The sequence below is a fragment of the Amphiprion ocellaris genome, chromosome 17 (assembly GCF_022539595.1).
Source record: "Amphiprion ocellaris isolate individual 3 ecotype Okinawa chromosome 17, ASM2253959v1, whole genome shotgun sequence".
In the NCBI taxonomy this organism is placed as follows: Eukaryota; Metazoa; Chordata; class Actinopteri; family Pomacentridae; genus Amphiprion; species Amphiprion ocellaris.
The window spans coordinates 23,588,484-23,607,510 of NC_072782.1; the positions used below are offsets into that span (position 1 = coordinate 23,588,484).

General features: G+C 39.3%; 1 protein-coding gene across 2 annotated transcripts; it reads right to left on the bottom strand.

Moving 5' to 3' along the window:
• Positions 1-1,655: 1,655 nt before the first annotated feature.
• LOC111576057 (excitatory amino acid transporter 1-like) lies at positions 1,656-18,710 on the bottom strand. 2 transcript variants are annotated; one of them, XM_023281567.3, is made up of 10 exons: positions 18,499-18,710; positions 16,337-16,476; positions 16,117-16,254; positions 12,336-12,540; positions 12,206-12,248; positions 9,565-9,845; positions 9,236-9,469; positions 4,509-4,703; positions 4,275-4,409; positions 1,656-2,743 (listed from the first exon to the last, which is right to left on the bottom strand). In XM_023281567.3, exons 2-10 carry the CDS (start codon positions 16,473-16,475, stop codon positions 2,533-2,535), a joined length of 1,581 nt encoding a protein of 526 aa, XP_023137335.1. In that variant the 5' UTR covers position 16,476; positions 18,499-18,710; the 3' UTR covers positions 1,656-2,532. The 2 variants fall into 2 exon arrangements, with proteins under 2 accessions (XP_023137335.1, XP_023137327.1); XM_023281559.3 differs by having other exon boundaries at positions 16,337-16,479.
• Positions 18,711-19,027: the final 317 nt, after the last annotated feature.

The following is a 19,027-nucleotide window of genomic DNA, read 5'->3' on the forward strand; positions in this document are numbered from 1 at the left end:
GTGTATCAGCGACACAACTGTAGATATTGGTTAGCTGACCATCTGGCGAAGTGTGACTAGAGAACTGCTATCTTTGTATTGTGTAGGGTGATTCGTGGATGTGCATCAGGTGAGCTTGGTTGCTGGATGCAACGCAGGTAAGGAGCCATCCAGAGGGGTAACTCACACATCAGAGTTACCCCTCACAGAGGGGAAGGAGGAGAGGGGCACAGAGAACAGGAAAAAACTACACAGTCATCACAAGTTTAAAACACAGACAAGAAACACAAGGGAAAAAACTGAAAGAAGAGGAGAAAAGTACTGGCATGACAGTAACAAGCTTAGAGAAACATCTCTACATTATCACCATGTCCTCACCCCCTTAAAAATACAATGTTGACCAGCCATCGGCCCCAAGCTATCTTCATTTTCCTGGGAGAGTTTGGATCCAGTGGCACGCAAAAGTGCATTTTGAAAGCAAGGCTTATGGAAAACCAGTCTTTAGGAGTGGTAGTTGGTATTATCTTATGGAATCACTGTTCACTCCATAATGATAAGTTCAAGCAAGAACGCTTGCAAATGTCAAATGTAACTGCAGTTCCTTGAATGTCCACTTGAGACTGGCTCTAAAAGGGATTCAATCCCCATAGACCCCTGTGTCAAAATGTCCAACACTAGAGCAGAGATCAACATATTTACACTCTGGTACAAAAAAATGATTTTGGTGAGTCAGAGTCAGTGCATCCTCAGCTGTGGCTGTAGCGCTGTGACCTATTTGTTTTTAAAGGTTAACCTCATGTAGCAATAGGCCCAGTGTTGTTGGTTTTAAATAGAGTGGCTGTTTTAAGTTTCCCTAGGGACATTTTGCATGTATTAATCTTTCTACAAATCCCATGAAAAGACAAAAGCAGCAGTGTATTATCTGTCTCTCGATATTTTCAGACTTTCCTGCTCTGAAGAGCAACATTTTTCAAAAAATGTTCAGAATTTTTTTTTTTTGGTTTTTTTTTAAATGTTTTGGTCTTGGTTCATTGAATGAGCCATCCGCCATTCCAACATAACATGCATATATGTACACAGATGTTTATCACTTCAAACAATGTTATGATTGATATTGTTATAAAAGGACAAAAAAATGACTGCACACATTCTAATAGACAGCAAGGCACTGCTGTTGATGTGGGAAGATTCTAGCAAACCCCCTATAAAATTCTGAATAACTGAATATGTATGATGTGGCCTCTTTAAATGAAATGTTCAGAGTGAAACGCTCTTCAAAATATAAAAATTGCATCGTTGTTGGAAAGGAGGGCTGCACAGTGGCTTGGTGGTTAGCACTTTCACCTTGCAGCTAGAAGATCCCTTGGTCGCGTCCCGGCCTTCCTGGGATCCTTCTGCATGGAGTTTGCATGTTCTCCCTGTGTATGCATGGGTTTCTCCTGGTACTCCAGCTTCCTCCCACAGTTCAAAAACATGCTCAGGATAATTTGACGATTGTAAATTGTCCATAGGTGTGAATGTGATTGTGATTGTTTGTCTCTCTATGTAGCCCTGTGATAGACTGGTGACCTGTCCAGGTGTCCCCTGCCTTCACCTTAAGTCAGCTGGGATAGACCCCAGCCCCCCACGACCCTAATGAGGATTAAGCAGTGTATAGATAATGGATGGACAGAAAAGGCTTTTTTCTCTTTATTTCACAGAATAAAGAAAAACTAATACAATCGTTTTCACAAAAAGTTGTTGAATTTCAGTCTTCAGTATCTGTTTCACACCTTCATAATGAATGCACAGACTTTAACATGTATTAATCATCCAACATATTCACTCAGCCCATATCTACAGTGAAAGAGCGGTTGGTAGAAAAAATGTCAGTACGTGTCAAAATGTGAAGGCTCGCACACATGTGTATCGGCAGTTCTACGTATGTCTGAGTCTGTACCACTGAAAAAAAAAATCACAAAGGTCTAATACTAATCACATTATCAATAATTAACCTGCTAATGTTGGGAAGATATAGAAATTTAACTTTTTAAACAAAATTTGAATATAAGTTGAGTAAGTCAGTAGTAAGTCAAAATATTTTTCTTAAGATAGCCATAATATCTTCCTCTCTGTCCCCATCTAGTAACTGACTTTTATTTCCTACTTGGTAGCGTTAGATATTCTGCAGTTCTTCTCAAAACACCTCTTCCTTTTCGTTTTTTAAATCCTCTAACCACCATTAACCTACATTCACTTCAGCCTCTACATGAGTGAAATTAAAATATTCATTAAATTATTAAATATACAAAACAGAAACTACCAGTCCTACCTGAAATATATGACTGATGCATTTTTTTTTAAAGGATCTGATCATTGTCAATTTAATTAAAAGATGATTCTAAGAAGGTCATCACCTCTGGAAGAAAACAATAAAGGAATGTTAACAAAGCCAAAGAGTGAAATGATTACAGTCAAATTATGAATTAACAACAACATTTCACAATTAGGTCCCTATTCCCAAAAACAGAACCACCTGTAATTATTTGCATGTTTTCACAGATGAGGCCTGAGCTACATGTTCGATTCACTGTGAGCGCGTTTGTCATTTTCAAAATCACTATCCTGGGAGATAAGCTTGTAAGGTTTCTTCCTCTCCTTCTCTTCCAGCACAGAGTTTCCCATCTCCACATCTTTGCTGCGGAGCTCATGTCGAGACAGGAACTCCACGATGCCGGCTCCAATCGAATCCCCCAAAACATTGGTGGTGGTGCGCAAACGATCCCTGCTCCCCGGCAAGAAACAGAGATTTAAAGGTGATTGTGTAAGTGGTAGAACAGGAAGTCTAGTTGTGACATTTGAAAACAGTGGTATTTTTGACAGTTTTGTTGTTGGTGTCTTTAATGATTTCATTGTATGTAGTGGAAAGGAGGTAAAGTCATAGTCAACCAAAGAAAACAATGGAAGGTGTAAGCAGGTATACAACTTACATCTACTGAAAATTCAGTATGCAATTCATTGTGCATACTCATTTGTAAATCCCCTCTGCTACGCATCATGCAGTAGTGTGCTGCAAGTCTTCTTTTTCTAGAATGGCAAAGATGTGATGCTTCCTACTTTGCCTCTGATCGACTAGTATTTGTTGGCTTTCTTGGTTCAGCTGGTTAGGGCAGTTTCTCAAAGTCAGACCATTCTCTAGCACTGACACAGCACTGTATAGAATGGTCTGACTGCTCTTCATTATCATTCAGCCACAGAGAAAACAAACTCTGGCATGTTTGTGTATCTTTATACCAATCAATCTTGGGTAAGGCTAAGAACAGGACATTTTGACAGTGTTCACTTAAACAGTGACAAGAGAGCCGAGAGCACTATCACTAAAATGGATAATTCACACAAAAAGATAGGAGGGTTAGGCTTTAATGCGCAACCACACCTTTTTGTAGGTTGCTGCGCCGAAGTTGTTGTTTCTCATTTGTGAATGGGATTTTGAAAACAGTAACAAACAGATTGCAGAAGGGTAGGAGAAAGCCACGTGACTTCTGCAGCAAATGGTAGACTTATACCTGCAAACTACATCCTGTGAGTCAGACCAACGTTTATTCATGAAGACTGACGACTGATTAGGATTACACTGAATCTCCTCCATGTGTCAAAGTGTCCTTGGGCGCGACACTGAACCCCCAAGTTGCTTTTGTCAGGTGATCACCGTGCATGGCAGCTCTGCCACCATTGGTGTGTGAGTGCATTTGTAAATGGGTGAATGTCAAACGTGTAAAACACTTTGAAAACCTGGCTCAGGTTAAAAAGCCACTATATCAGTGCAAACTATTTACTATTTAATCTGATCATTTTGTTTCTTGAAACACCCTTAGAGGATCTAGGCCTTTAGACATTAGATAGTACACTTTCTTGTGTTCAGTGTGAAAAGCCCGAATGAAGCAAGACGTTCGTATTTGGTCCACGCTAGTCAAAGGCGAGAAGGGTTTTTTCTTATTACCCCAGTTAGCTGAGTAATTTCTGGGAAGGGTATTCTAATTGAAATGATTAATTTGGGAAACCTAATTATGTTTCTATGTTAAAACTCATTGCAAAAATATTCAATACAAAAGGGAAGATGTGGAACAAGACTCTAGGGAAAAGGGAGAAGTGTGTCACTAGGTGGTAGTAGACGTGGAGCTGCTTTTGACCTTTAAAATGACAGATGATTCACGTACTGTTACAGCACTTGACAGAACACTGTGTAACCTACTGAATTTGATTAGATGTTATATTAGATTTTTGTACACATTTTCACCATACAGGAAGCTACTCACAGAAACCAATCAACTGCGATGATGAGAGTGATGTCATCAGTAGGAAGTCCAACAGAGGTCAGCACTATCACCATGGTGACCAAGCCGGCCTGAGGGATGCCAGCAGCTCCAATACTGGCTGCAGTTGCCGTTATACTTAATTAAGGAGAAAACCAAAGATGAAACAAAGTGTGTTACTGCTTAAAGTATTTCGTTTTTACAGCGTAAGCATTGACTACTTCTGTTAACTTTTACCTGATGGTGATGATCTGACCAAAGTTCATCTCCATATTGTTGACCTGGGCAATAAAGATGGCCGCCAACGCCTCATATAAGGCTGTTCCATCCATGTTGATGGTGGCACCCACAGGCAACACGAAACGCGTGATCCTCTTATCAATTCTGTTGTTTTCCTCAAGACATTTAAAGGTGACAGGGAGAGTGGCAGAGCTGGGAGATGAAAGAATGGAATTGAGTTTTCAAAAAGCATGTTAAAGAAGCAGAAACGTGCTTTATTTGAAAAAAAAAAAGGTCTGTATGACACTGTATTCTGCATCAGTGCCTGTAGTATTCTGATTAGTTTGTTCGTAGACGTGTTTCATAGCAGCAGGCACACTGTGAGAACTTCTGTGTATGTGTTCCAGTGTGTGATCTAGGACTCTGGAGTGACGACCAGAGATTTCATCAAGTTTATCTCATGACTGCCAACTTATGCTTTCAGACAGGCCAAGGTCATACAGTATGTGTGTGGGTGAAGGAACATTTAGATGTGGCAATTGCTTGAAATTAATTTTAATGACCTCGAAGTCTCCCTCTGGTTATTCAGTTGAGTAAACCCATACACCCAAAACAACTCATTTCTGTGTTTTCGAATTTCACGAAAGCAGTCCCTTCTTAACTTACAATGGCTTTAATGTAACTCAACAATGCTGTATCCTGTAAAATGTGTAGATCTATGAAGTGTCTTTCTCGATCCACATCTACCTCTCCCACACTCCTTGCATTACAAGCTTACCAGCTCACCAACAGCTCTGCTCAAATACTGTTAAACTACTCTGTAATACTGCAGAAAGTAAGCAAAACATGTTCATTTCTAATCCCGAAGAGGAATAATGATTCAGAAAGTGATAACCTGCAGGTTGACAGGATTGGTTCCTTAGGTTTGTTAGGTAGGAAACCCTGGGAGTCGGAATCAGTGTTGTTCAGATAGTCATTCGTCCAGTCCTGTGCAGTTTTAAGGTGTGATGCTTATTTCACTCATGATGAGTTTTCCTTCACTATATGAAAATGTAATGAGCAGGTCTTTAAATCACTTTCCCTGTGCAGACAAGTTGCATCCCATTTAAATGCAATTGAGTAAACGTGTCCCCTAGAAATTACATTCAGTGCTAAAAAAAAATATCTCTTCTCTATTAGGAAATCTATGGTGAGAGTTCAGGGTCAACCCCCACTACAGCATTAGGGACCATGCTCCAGGGCCCAGCAGTGGCAGCTTAGTGGTGCTGAGGTCCCCCAGTCTTCCGATCAGTAGCCCAAAGCCTTAACTGCTGAGCCATCCACTACTGAATTATTTTTCCAGTTATGTTTAGGTAGAACATAGTTGCTGACTCAATTACATTCAGAGGCAACATTTTGCTTTGAACGAGTGAAGCGCCACATTTCTAAACTGCCTTGGATTTGAGAATATGGTTGTGGTAGATGGTGGGCACTGACTCTCATACCAGAAACCTGGCACTCCGGTAAAGCATTGGGAAAAATGGGGGTTTTGTTTAAATACAAATTTTCCAACCTTCCTGTGGGCTTTTCTATATTAAATAGGATCACTATCTTGAACTAATCTGAACTAAGGGCTGCCAGTGCCTGTACGGTAACATAAAATAAGTTGAATAATGCTGTTGTCAGATAAAGTGATTAGAAGATATTTTGCTGTGGATTTTATTCATGTTGTTTGCTTATCATCACTGTTGTGGTAAACATTTCCTAATGAGTTTATGGCCTCAGTTGCTAGTTTCGAGTCTCCATCAGCACAATATGATATAAATTATGGTGCCATAAAGAGTAAATTTGACAACAAAGTAGGAAATGCTATAAGTGATCAGCAGCTTGCCAATCAGTACAAAATTATAGCAATGTGTTTCAATAGTACTGTGTACATTTAAGCAATACACTTGTTATCATTTTTGGAATACTAACCCTGTCACAGTGTGTTTTTAGATCATGAAAGTTAATTGCAACATTTAAATTTTTTCATACACTACCATTCAAAAGTTTGGGGTCATTTAGAAATGTCCTTATTTTTTAAGGAAAAGCATTTTTTTTTTCAATGAAGATAACATTAAATCATTCAGAAATACAGTCTAGACATGTTTAATGTGGTAAATGACTATTCTAGCTGGAAACAGCTGATTTTTAATGGAATATCTCCATAGAGGTACAGGGGAACATTTCCAGCAACCATCACTCCTGTGTTCTAATGTTACATTGTGTTAGCTAATGGTGTTGAAAGGATAATTGATGATTAGAAAACCCTTGTGCAATTATTTTAGCACATGAATAAAAATGTGAGTTTTCAAAAACATGAAATTGTCTAGGTGACCCCAAACTTTTGAACAGTAGTGTATGTTTGGTTTCAAGCAAATTTTGGCGCTAACAACTTGCTAGCCAAGAACTAACTATTCTAATAGTGCTCATGTGTTCTTGGTCAGATCGACTCCTCACTCCTCCCCAGCTCCATTCTCTCATGTAAACAGAGTGACATTTGAATCCAAAAACTCAAGATGGCAATGGACAAAATGCCAAATTTAAGACTTCAAAAAGTAGACTATAATCCAATGAATGAAGTCATGTTGGCTACATCCATTTCTTTTTATACAGTCTGTGATTGCTACTGTATGTGATTCAGAGCTTTTCTGAATTGTCAAACATCCTATTGAAGCTATTGCTCGCAGCTGTTGGTAGGTTGACTATCACAGTTGTCTTCAAAGTGGGAAAAGAGTGGCCTGTTTATTGCTTATCATTTAAAATAGTTTGTAATTGATTCCTAGAAAAACTTATGAACTTCTAAAATCAATGGATATCAACCGATATCAACAGACTGGGCCCAAGTTAATAACTATGTAAAGCTGAAAGTCACTGATATTACCTCAGCGAGAACTAGACATAACAATCAGCAACTGTGCAATGGTGACATGGAAATAACTGCCATGCATTTGATTTTAGAGTGGAAGTAAAATCAATTTGTTATTACAAATGTTTCTTATTTGATTGTTTTGTTCTTCAGATAGGATGCATAAAACTGTCTGCCACATTTTCATCATATGTTTTCTTTTTTTCAATTCTCTATGGAGTGAATGCATTATGTGAAGCTAATTTATGTACAAGATCAGCTTTGTGTGTTTATCCTGTTTTTGTCCTAGTGGTCCTCTTGTGCAGTATGAATTGTTAAATGCCATGTGTGCTCTTTGTCTCTAAAGTCATGGTTGGATTAACTTCCTCCTCCTGAGGACAATGTGGAAACACATGTCATTTGCCCTCATTGGCCTCCTGTTATACACAATAGTTTCATTATATAGTCATACAACCAGCCACCAAATACCGGTAGTAGGTCTGCTCTAGAGCTGACCAGGCAGCAGTTTATTAATGCATCTATTGCCTTAGTCATGTGTAAAATGAAAATGAGAAAAATTCTCTGGGACCAACTTTTCAGATGTGAATATTTTCTAGTGGGCTGCACAGTGGCTTGGTTAGCACTATGGTCTCGCAGCTAGAAGATCCCTGGATTGCGTCCCAGCCTTCCTGGGATCTTTCTGCATGGAGTCTGTATGTTCTCTCCATGCATGTGTGGGTTTTCTCGGCTTCCTCCCACAGTCCAAAAACATGCTGAGGTTAACTGGTGATTCTAAATTGTCGGTAGGAGTAAATGTGAGTGTGATTGTTTGTCTGTGTATGTAGCCCTGTGATAGACTGGTGACCTGTCCAGGGTGTCCCCTGCTTTCACCCTAAATTAGCATGGATAAACTCCAGCCCCCCGCGACCCTAATGAGGATTAAGTGGTATATGGATGGATGGATGGATATTTTCTAGTTTCCCAGTTTTCTTACGGCAGTTAATTGAAAAGTTAGGGGTGGGAGAGGTGGTATGGAGGTTATGCTGTTGGCAATTTGAATATGTTAACTATATTAGTTATCTTAAAAAAAATAGACCATATCACTATTTTGTAACATTAACTGACAGCGAAATTGGTTAATAACCAAAGAAAATATATGTCTGAGCTCTGATCAGTCCCCAGTGAAAACAATTGTTGAGGACTTCCTCCTATGATAGAATAATACAACCTGACTGAAGTATTTTTATGTGTCAAGTAATTAGCAAACCAAACTTAAAGTAAATTGATAAAGCTAAACTTCATAATAAATGTGCTAAATATAAACAAAAACAATTAAAGTCTTAAAATCTGATTTTGAGACAGCTGACATTGTGCAATTAATTAAATTATTTAGACAGAAAGACAGCAGAAAAACCTGAGGCTTTTTGGGCCCCTTTGTTTGGTTGGTGATTCTGGACAAAAATATTCTAAATATATCTATCTGAATGCCACAAACAGCAGCTACTGTAACTATGACAGCATAGGTTTTGTATTGTTCAAAAGGCTCTTTTAAGAACTAGGACTGTTATCCATAAATGAAAGTCTGTTATATTCAAGCTCTGACCAAATGAGTTCACAAAAGACTGATTAACCTACACCAGGTGAATCTCTGTTTGGCAGCACACCAGAGTTTAAATCTGATGTCTGTGGAAACATTCCCACACTGGCAGCAATGTGAAAAATTTGTGATACTCCAGATAATTTTTAAAAAAAATTGTACTATTAAAGTAGTTTAGACATTCAGCTAAGGGTAGGCTTGGCTGCAGCCAAATGCAGTGGCAAAGTGCTACACTTTTTGTTTTATTTCTGATGTCTGGTAGTGACTGGTACTACTCACCTGGATGATGTTCCCAGGGCTGTTATCAGAGCTTGCAGGAGCCCAGCAATGAAGATAAAAGGGTTTTGCCGTGTGATGACAAAATAAAGAGTGGGCAGAATAAGAATGGCATGGATCATCAAGCCAATGATGACTGTGATGGTATACATGCCCAGCTGGCCACCCATCTGTGTAAGATCATCCATCTCCACAATCTTCCCTGCAATCAGGAACAGGATACCAATGGGAGCGTACCTGAGGAGAGGAGAGGAGCACAGAAAGTTACTGCAGATAAGGATGATGGCAGCATTACTTCAAAACAACTTCTAGTGAAGTCACACAAGTCTTACCACATGATGATGGCAACCAGACGCATGATGGCTTCATTGAGGCTGTCGAAGAAGTCTCTCAGGAGCTGGCCCTGCTCCTTCATGTTGCCAATTATTAGACCAAAGCACATGGAAAAGACCACCAGCCCAAGAGCATTGACCCCATTCACCTGACCCGGCACTGGGATCACTTCCTCCCTGGAGATCTCCATGACCTCCTGGGTGCCATTGGTTGAGTTGAAGAGGGTGTCATTCACTGTCACCGTCACATGGACTACTCGCTTTCCATATTTGGTTTTGAACTGGAGGATGACATTATTAAAATATGAAGGTTATCGTACAAGAATTAGATACAGCTGAAACAGATCACTGTGCTACGCTCAACCTCCAGAATCAAAAAATAGTGCTTTGAGGAAAAACATTGTTTCCTTCCCTTCCTTTCTCTGGCTTATTATTAGCAGTGGGGATGGGGACAAAAGTTTCCTTGTGGTTTCATCAGACATGTAACCCTTTGTCAAGTCACACCAGAACATCTACTTGACCAACGCAAAACAGGTGCATGGATTTTCAGAGCTGCAACTGTGGTTATTCGTGGATCCCTGAGGATGACTCTGAATGTTTTTGTGACACATAGACCTTTCCTTTAACCCCACTCTCATCCTCTTCTTTGTCTACAAGAAATGGATCATGGAATGTCCTGTGGATATTCATGGCTTTCAGAAGATTCTCTCTCCTAGCATCATTCATTAGTGGCCACAAGATATCAATATAGTCACATCGGGTTTGTTCTAATTGTAGCTACATGCTGAGGTAGGGTTTGGGCCTTTTTAGTAGCTATTAATGATTTCAAAGCTTACTGTGTTATGTGTAATGGATGATGCATATTTCCTTTTAATTATGGGATATGTTCCTGTTTAATAAATATAATGAACCAAATACTACAGTTCTATCTATCTAATAAAGACTAGTTAGTCTCCATACTTTCAAAAGTGCAAAGTGAATATGGAAAACTAGCAGTGTGTTAGTTCTTGATGATTACGTAATCAGTGCTGTTTTAAAAAGCCTTGCTGTTATAGCTAAATTCATTGCTATGTTGAAAATGTGGTGAAAAAGCCACGAGACATTTAAATCTCACATATCTTTAAGATGAATTGCTCAGCACAATGCAGGTAATATTATGTCTCTGCATGTTACGATGCTCACTCATTTGTAAAGGTGTATCACCAGCAGAGTGCCTGATAGCTATGATTTCTTTTGCAGATATAGTTTTGCAATAATGTGTCAATTACATCCTTCATTGCAACTTTGTTTTACTATCAGGTGATGTCAGTGTTATCAGTTTGGTTTGCTGTTAGCTATGGTAAATATAAAGATTAGAATAGATAAATGCCTAGTTTCCTAGGCAATCTGAACTGTGGAAGCTCTGGAGAGGTCAAAAGGCCAAGTGTCTGTACCTCAGTGTCTGAGGGTATGTGTGAAGGTTTGTGTGAACGAAATTAGGTGGGAAAGAGTGAGAGAAGGCTAAAGGAAGGGAGATGAGAACAAATGAATAGCACTCTGGTAATAGGACAGTGGGTGTGAGTTCAAGTTGGGTTCAGGATAAAAAAGTTTGCAAAGTGTCAGCCCTTAGCTGGGCTGGGGCCTACATGAATCAGACTAGGTCAGTGTATGGCCATGATGTCAGACCCCTTCAAATATTCTACCTATTGCCTAATCTCCAGCACAGCATCAGACTAAAAATCCCATTTGTGCACAAGAAAAGCCCATTTATGCTCTTCAGGGGATAAACTCTACGCAAAAAGTCAAGTTTGCTTATTAGATACGATATGATCTGAGGCAGACTAGTACACTCATGCTCCCAGTGGGCTATAATTAAAGCTGTCCACACTGTCTTCGCAGCACATTGTGTTCCATCTGTACCTACACAGGAGGTACTGAACCATAGTTTGCCAGAACAGAGAACAAATGAGCATGAAAAAATAGATAAAATTGATAAAAGTGTGTGTGAAGCGTAAAACTACGGTCTGTTTACGGGTGGATAGTGTGACTACAGCTGGATTGATTGGAACAAATGTGTTTCTGTTCCACTAGACATGTGAGACGACTAAACAACGTGGCTGAAAGACTTTGTGCCAGCATGCTGTAATCACTTTAGCATTTTGCTGCATGTTAGTCCAAACAGCCTCAGTGTCTGCACTGTAAAAAAAAAAAGTACGACTTTTTACAGAAAATAACAGAAAAATTGTAGTAACTCTGTAAAATTACAGACACTATTGTATTACAACAGTTACTTTTAGTTTTATGGAATGCCAAATGTATTACAGCTCATTTATATTTTCATCATAATTTTAAAATGCATGTTATTAGTTTTATATTTTACATTCAGATAAAGAGCACAAAGATGCAGTGCTCTCTGGGTTCAATCTTCAGGCATGTAAAATTAGGAAAAGTCTGTCAAATAATAGTGCTTCTTTGCAAAGCCTATAATGTACATGTCTGCACATGTATTGTTTTGTGCCTTTTTGGACTGTTTTTATTACAATTTTTTTATTTTCTTATTTACTTTTTTTTTTTTTTTTTTACCATGTGCACTCGGTGATGATTTAACACTTCATGAATACAAAGTAGTGACAATTTGTGAAGTATTAACTGCAAAGCTCACCTGCTGTGTGCAGGCTTGGACCAAGTTTGGTGGGAACATGTTTCTGTAACAAGAAGACAGTGATTTAGAGATGATGCTGGTGAGATACAGTGAGACTTTCACACATACACTGTTGTTATATGGAGGCTACCTGATCAGATCTAAGAAGGCATCAGCAGGACTGACTTGCTCTATAGTCTGCTGCTTTCCGAACTCATCTTTTGATCCTTTTCCTGGGTGGATGATTAGCACGATTATGATGCCGATGAAGACTGCAATAAAGGTCGTAGTCATGTAGTAAATTACGGCTCTCATTCCCATCTTTCCTGAAGCTTTGCTGTCCAAAGCTGCCATTCCTAATGGAGAGAGGGGTGGAAATGCTGTTAAAACTTTAGATTTTTTGGGATTTTTTGAAAGTTTATTTTGACTTTTTAACATAAAAAGAAAAGAAGTCGAAGCTTATCTAATCCCACCTCTTCTCCTTACACAAATGACTTTAGATCTATTCTTCCTGCTTCTTCAGAATACAACCATTTATAAAGAATTATAATAATAACAATAACAATAATGGTGAACATAATTTATAATAAATATACACCAATATATCCATCTACATTTATGCAAAAGGACAAAGACAAAAGAACCTGACAATGGCAAAACACAACAGAAAGAAAATACCTATAATAATACTTATAAATAAATACAGAAAACAAGTCATTAAAAAGTAATGTGTGCACACCCAGTGACTGTCACACCCCTACTCCATCCCCGTAACCTGTGAAAACATCATCTTTATATTTTGTTATTTGGACATTGCTTGATCTCCTCACCCAAACTGCTCCAGAGTTTTACTGTACAGAATGAAATACAGAATCATTTTTTGTTTGTACAGATTTTGTTAACTAAACAATCTCTGTATAGTTTGTGACAAAACGGTACTTTTGACTTTGTACGTAAATTTTGATAATTTTGACTGTATGAAGAATGAGTGAGTATGATCCCGATAACCCACATTGTGACTAACCCGTGTCGCCCTTTTTTGAAGAAAAGTTGATCAGTAGATTGAAAACAGACCCCTGCACTTCCTCCTGTCTCTGTTTTCGGACTTTAGAAAATCTAAAGCCTAAAAATCAAATCATGGAATTTGAAAGTGATTGGATCAGCCAGGTGTAAAGGCAATGTAGTCTGTGCAGTGATTCAGAAGAAAAAGATCCACCCAGTAGGTTGAAAGGTTGCCAAAATCCACTTCCCCTGGTTAACTTCAGCAAGCCTGACCAAGGCTACAGGTTGTGGTACTGATGTGAGCTTGGCAATTGCAAGCACAGCAGAGCCTCACGTTACCCACCATGCTAATTCTGATATTGAGAGCATATCATCAGATGTAAATTTCTGTATGTAAACAGTGAATCTAGGGCTGCACAGTGGCTTGGTGGTTAGTACTTTTTGCCTCTTGCAGCTAGAAGATCCTTTGTTCGCGTCCCGGCCTTCCTAGGATCTTTCTGCATGGAGTTTACATGTTCTCCCTGTGCATGCGTGGGTTTTCTCTGGGTACTCCGGCTTCCTCCCACAGTTCTTCCAAACATGCTGAGGTTAATTGGTGATTCTAAATTGTCCATAGGTGTAAATGTGAGTGTGATTGTTTGTCTCTCTGTGTAGCTCTGTGATAGACTGGTGACCTGTCCAGGGTGTCCCTGCCTTCACCCTAAGTCAAGCTGGGATAGACTCCAGCACCCCGTGACCCTAATGAGGATTAACGGTATATAGATAATGAATGGATGGATGGATGGATGGTAAATGAATCTAACCTCTGACTGGCACTTCAGTCTGCAAAAACAAGCTGATACTGTAAAACTGAATCTCTTTCTTTCTGTCTCCTCTGTGAGTGAATCAGTGGGAATCTCTTCATCACTTGGCGGGGGTTGAGGCTGGCCTCTCACTGATGGAAGGATGACCTCTATTTGAACCACTCCTGCTGAGTCATAGCACCTATTTAAGACACTGATGATCTGTAACGGTCACTGGTTACCATGGCACCCCATCCATGTATGCAAATATCTATACAATGCACAAAAAATCCAAGAGGTATTTTCAGAATCCTCAAAAACTTCTCTAATCTTCTAGATTTAAAAATGTTGGATGATTTGTTAACCAACTTTCCCTTTAATCTGGAAATGAAACACTATCTCCCTCCTCGATTCATGCAGCATAAACTAAAATTTCTATTTGTCGTTCATTTGGTAAATGTTGATAATATTTTGCGACATTTATATTTCAACATAAAAAACTTGTTAACATTTTGTTTGTGTTTCACAAAAAGAGCAAGGATGTGTCATTTTAGACAAACATCTTAGAGAATTGCTTTCAAAGCATATAGTTACTCTGGATGGCATTACATTGGCCTCCAGTACTACTGTGAGGAACCTCGGTGTTATCTTTGACCAGGACATGTCCTTTAACTCGCACATAAAACAAATCTGTAGGACTTCCTTTTTCCACCTGAGAAATATTGTGAAAATCAGGAACATCCTGTCTCAGAGTGATGCAGAAAAACTAGTCCATGCATTTGTTACTTCTAGGCTTGACTACTGTAATTCCTTATTATCAGGTTGTCCCAATAGCTCTCTGAAATATCTACAGCTGATCCAAAACGCTGCAGCCAGAGTACTGACGGGAGTTAGCAAGAGAGATCATATTTCTCCTATATTGGTTTCTCTTCATTGGCTTCCTGTTAAATCTAGAATAGAATTCAAAATCCTTCTTCTGACATATAAAGCTCTTAACAACCAATCTCCATCATATCTTAAAGACCTGATAGTACCATATTATCCTAGCAGAACTCTTCGCTCTCAGACTGCAGGCTTACTTGTTGTTCCTAGAATCTCTAAAAGTAGAATGGGAGGCAGAGCCTTCAGTTATCAGGCACCTCTCCTGTGGAACCAGCTCCCAGTTTGGGTTCGGGAGGCGGACACCCTCTCTATTTTTAAGACCAGGCTTAAAACCTTCCTTTTCGACAAAGCTTATAGTTAGGGCTGACTGGGTGACCCTGACGGGGTGAGCTGGTGTTTTCATTTGCACAGCTGACTTCCCCTCTTGATGTCCCTTTAGTCTGCCCCTAGTTATGCTGCTATAGGCCTAGGCTGCTGGGGAACCTCTCTGGATGCACTGAGCCCTTCTCTAACTACCTATGTATTTACTATATATACCATTATTGCATTACATTCACTCTGTTTCTTTCTGTGTCCTTTCTCCGAGTGTCCCTGGTCCCAGAGCTGGATGCTTCAGATGTGTGGCTGTGTTTTATGGTCCTTGTGTCCCACCCCCCCACCTCTCTATCTCTACCTCTCTACCTCTTCCCCTCTACCTCCATCCCTCTATCTCTACCTCCATCCCTCTATCTCTACCTCTCTACCTCTTCTGTCCCTCTCAACCCGCCTTCCTTGCCACTGTCGCCTTTTGGCTTGCTCTGGGGGTCAGGCATATGGGTTCTGCAAAGCGTCTCGAGACAATTTGACTGTAATTGGCGCTATATAAATAAAATTGAATTGAATTGAATTGAAAATTGAATTTTAGCAAGTAGCTTTCATGTTATTGAATTTATTTTGACCTGTTCAAATATTAACCACAAACATTAAAGGAACAGGTTGGATCAGAAAAAAAAATTATAATTTAGCCTTTAAGTTGATCAGATGAATGTAGCTGAAGCCGGGTTACAGCAGCTGTGCCCATCAGAGCTACTTTGCCAGTCCTATTTTTGTTATTAACTGTCATCTTTTCGTTTCGCTGACACAGCAGAAGTGCAGAGATGAAAACATTACTTCTGAGGAAAGCTGACCAAGAGCAGTGACAGCTATTACAGTTTAATATCTGCAGCATTCATAACACATGAACTAAAGACCACAAATCAACTGTTGAAATGTGTGAATGTGCTGTACCTGTTATTAGACTGGAGATCAGTAAAGGCAGGACAAGCATCTGAAGCATCCTCATTAGCAGCTCTCCAGGAAAAGAGAAGTACTTCACTTCTCGATAGGTCATCTTATAGGGCCGCAGCGCAAATCCAAGAACAATACCTGCAGAGGCAGTAACAGAGTATATCTCCTCTGTATCTTTCTGAGGGAACTCTGAGATGTTAGCTAGCTGAGACATACACACCTATAACAACTGCTCCGACTGTAAAGAGGACAAAGGCATTCTTCTTGAGGAAGGCCTGGACGTCCTCTTTGGAGATCTCCTCCACTTTCCTCTTGGCCTTCATAGTGCGTATGTGAATGCCTTCCCTGAAGCGCTGCATCCTGCTAAAAATAAGGAAATTGGAGAGTGTAGAGAAATGCCAGGAGGCAAGTAAATCATGTACTGATGCTTGCTGTGTGACTTCAGTATGCATCAAGTACCTTTTTAAATCTGGCACCTCATATTAGCTTCAACTTTAACTTTAAAATATATTTTTGCTCGGAATGAAAAGGGCTGGATTACCACCTGGATTATTCTCTATAATCTCTGTCCACATGATGAATCACCAGTTGTTACAAATTTGCATTTCTTACAAAAGGATATCCGCTCAGTCAGACCCTCTGTCTTTGAGCCGTGTCCAAATCTAGATTTAAGACCTTCATTGTTATAGTTCAGCAGGCTGCACAGTAGTGGTTACTACTTTCGCCTTGCAGCTAGAAGATTCCCGGTTCGCGTTCTGGCCTTCTCGGGATCTTTCTCCATGGAGTTTGCATGTTCTTCCTGTGCATGCGTGGGTTTTGTCCGGGTACTCCTGCTTCCCCTCACAGTCCAAAAACATGCTGAGGTTAATTGGTGATTCTAAATTGTCTGTAGGTGTGAATGTGAGTGTGATTGTTTGTCTCTCTGTGTAGCTCTGTGATAGACTGGTGACCTGTCCAGGGTGTCCCCTGTCTTCACTCTAAGTCAGCTGGGATAGATTCCAGCCCATGCTGACCCTACTGAGGATTAAGCAGTGTATAGATAATGGATGGATGTTATAGTTCAACTTTATGTCTTGTCATGCGTCATCAAATCTCTATTTTTTTTTCTGTATGTCAGGTATTAACACAGAGAAAACTTTAATTAATCCGGCCATGAGGATGAGACTTGTGGATTTACTTTTCCATCTCATCTCACTGACAGGCCTTTTAATTACTAGCAAATTTTGCTGACATTGATATATTGGAGGGGAAAAGAACACGATGTTTAATATAAAACTACATTCTTTACACTCGAATTCTTGCAGCAGTGTTTTGCAATACATCTTAACTACATGTGAAGCCAATTCACAAGATTCCAAATTATTACGTGTACATTAAAGGATAGGTTTACAATTTTTCATATTTGTCTTTGAACAAAAATCATGTGTGCATTTACAATATGAACAGGTTTGGCTTGTGGTGATCATTCCTTCTGTTCATACTGGTCGTTAAAAGATCCTTGTGTAAAGTGTTTGCATTAAAGTGATGGGAGACAAAATCCATTTTCACTGTTCAGTGTCAAAATGTATTAAAAAGCTTATCTCCAAACAGCTTTAAAATCTTAATACAAAATGTCCTCATATTATTATCATCCCATCACATCTCAGCATGGATGTCCAGTCAAACATTTCTCAGGTCTCAGATTACTTTCAAATAGACTTTTAAATACAATTTTGCGCAAAATAAGGACTGTGGATTTCATCCAATGTCACTTCTTTTAGAAATGTGTCAGGATTTTTTAGTGGCTGAAATGAACACAAGGGACAATTACAGCAAGCAAACACAGTTCCAGTAATCATCTGGGCTTCTTGCTACTGTTTTAAGATAGACTTAAAAACTGATCTTATCCTTTCAAGGGACACAAGAAGATTTTTAAAGACTTTATATATGCACAGAAGCTGTAGAGGGCAAAAGCGAGAGTATGTAACAGTAAACGCTTAGACAAACAGTCCTACTTTCAGTAACACTTGAAAAAAAACTAAACTAAAAAGAGAAAGCTATTTAAAGGGTCAGTTCACTTCAATTATCAACAAAATCTAGCCATTGAATATATTATTGCCTGCTTTTGAGATATTTCCAATAATTGTTTAATTTACACTGCTGAGTTTTGTTATGAAAATCCCATTCACCCTAAATAAACTCGAGTGACAGAATATGACTTGAAAGCTGACAAATCAAACCTAAATTATCTGTAGGTTTAGCTTTTTGTGAGTACGGTTTTCACCTTTTTTTACTTTGATCAACAGTAAAATCCAGTTCATTTAAAAACAAAAAACTTGGTAAACCTCTTGTAGAATTAAAGAAAGTACAACTATCATTTATTTAGCAATCAAGATCACGTACCTCTTCAGGCTGGTGCTTTTGCTCTTCAGGAAATAACGTGGAGAGTTGAGCTGCAGGCCTGTGAAGCAGCAGCGAAGCACGTTTATGGGTACAGCAGTGTTGCTGGAGCTGCTGGGATTCAGTAGGACAGAGTGGCTGGAAGATGGAGATCTAAACTGAAGCACTCCAAGCGTGTGGGAAACAGAGCTCTCCTGCACCTACTGCAATCAGAAAAGACGGGAGGAGAGTCATCCAGAAGAGAGACGGAGAGGGAGGGGGGGAGACAAGGAGGACAAATTAGATAACAGTCCTCCCATAATAACACTGTTAGCCCTGTGACATAATTTCAGGTAAAGCCCAGGTGTATGAAAAACTTTGTTGAGACTTGTTCTGAAAATCATCACTGAATTATTTGTATCTTCAGTTACATCTCTTCCTCACCATTCATCTCATCTTCCCTTCTTTTTTTAGCTCCTCTTCCCTTTATGGCTTCCACTTCAATATTCAGTATATTTATCTTATATTTATGTTAATTATAGTTTTATTTTTA

Bases quoted from the DNA above. Each gene is read 5' to 3' on its own strand.
- LOC111576057 (XM_023281567.3), bottom strand. From the start codon at position 16,475: ATGCAGCGCTTCAGGGAAGGCATTCACATACGCACTATGAAGGCCAAG. The intron at 9,470-9,564 runs GTAAGACTTGTG...TCCTCTCCTCAG, and splicing joins CTGGTTGCCATCATCATGTG to GTACGCTCCCATTGGTATCC. The intron at 4,704-9,235 runs GTGAGTAGTACC...TTCATCTCCCAG, and splicing joins GCCCTGGGAACATCATCCAG to CTCTGCCACTCTCCCTGTCA.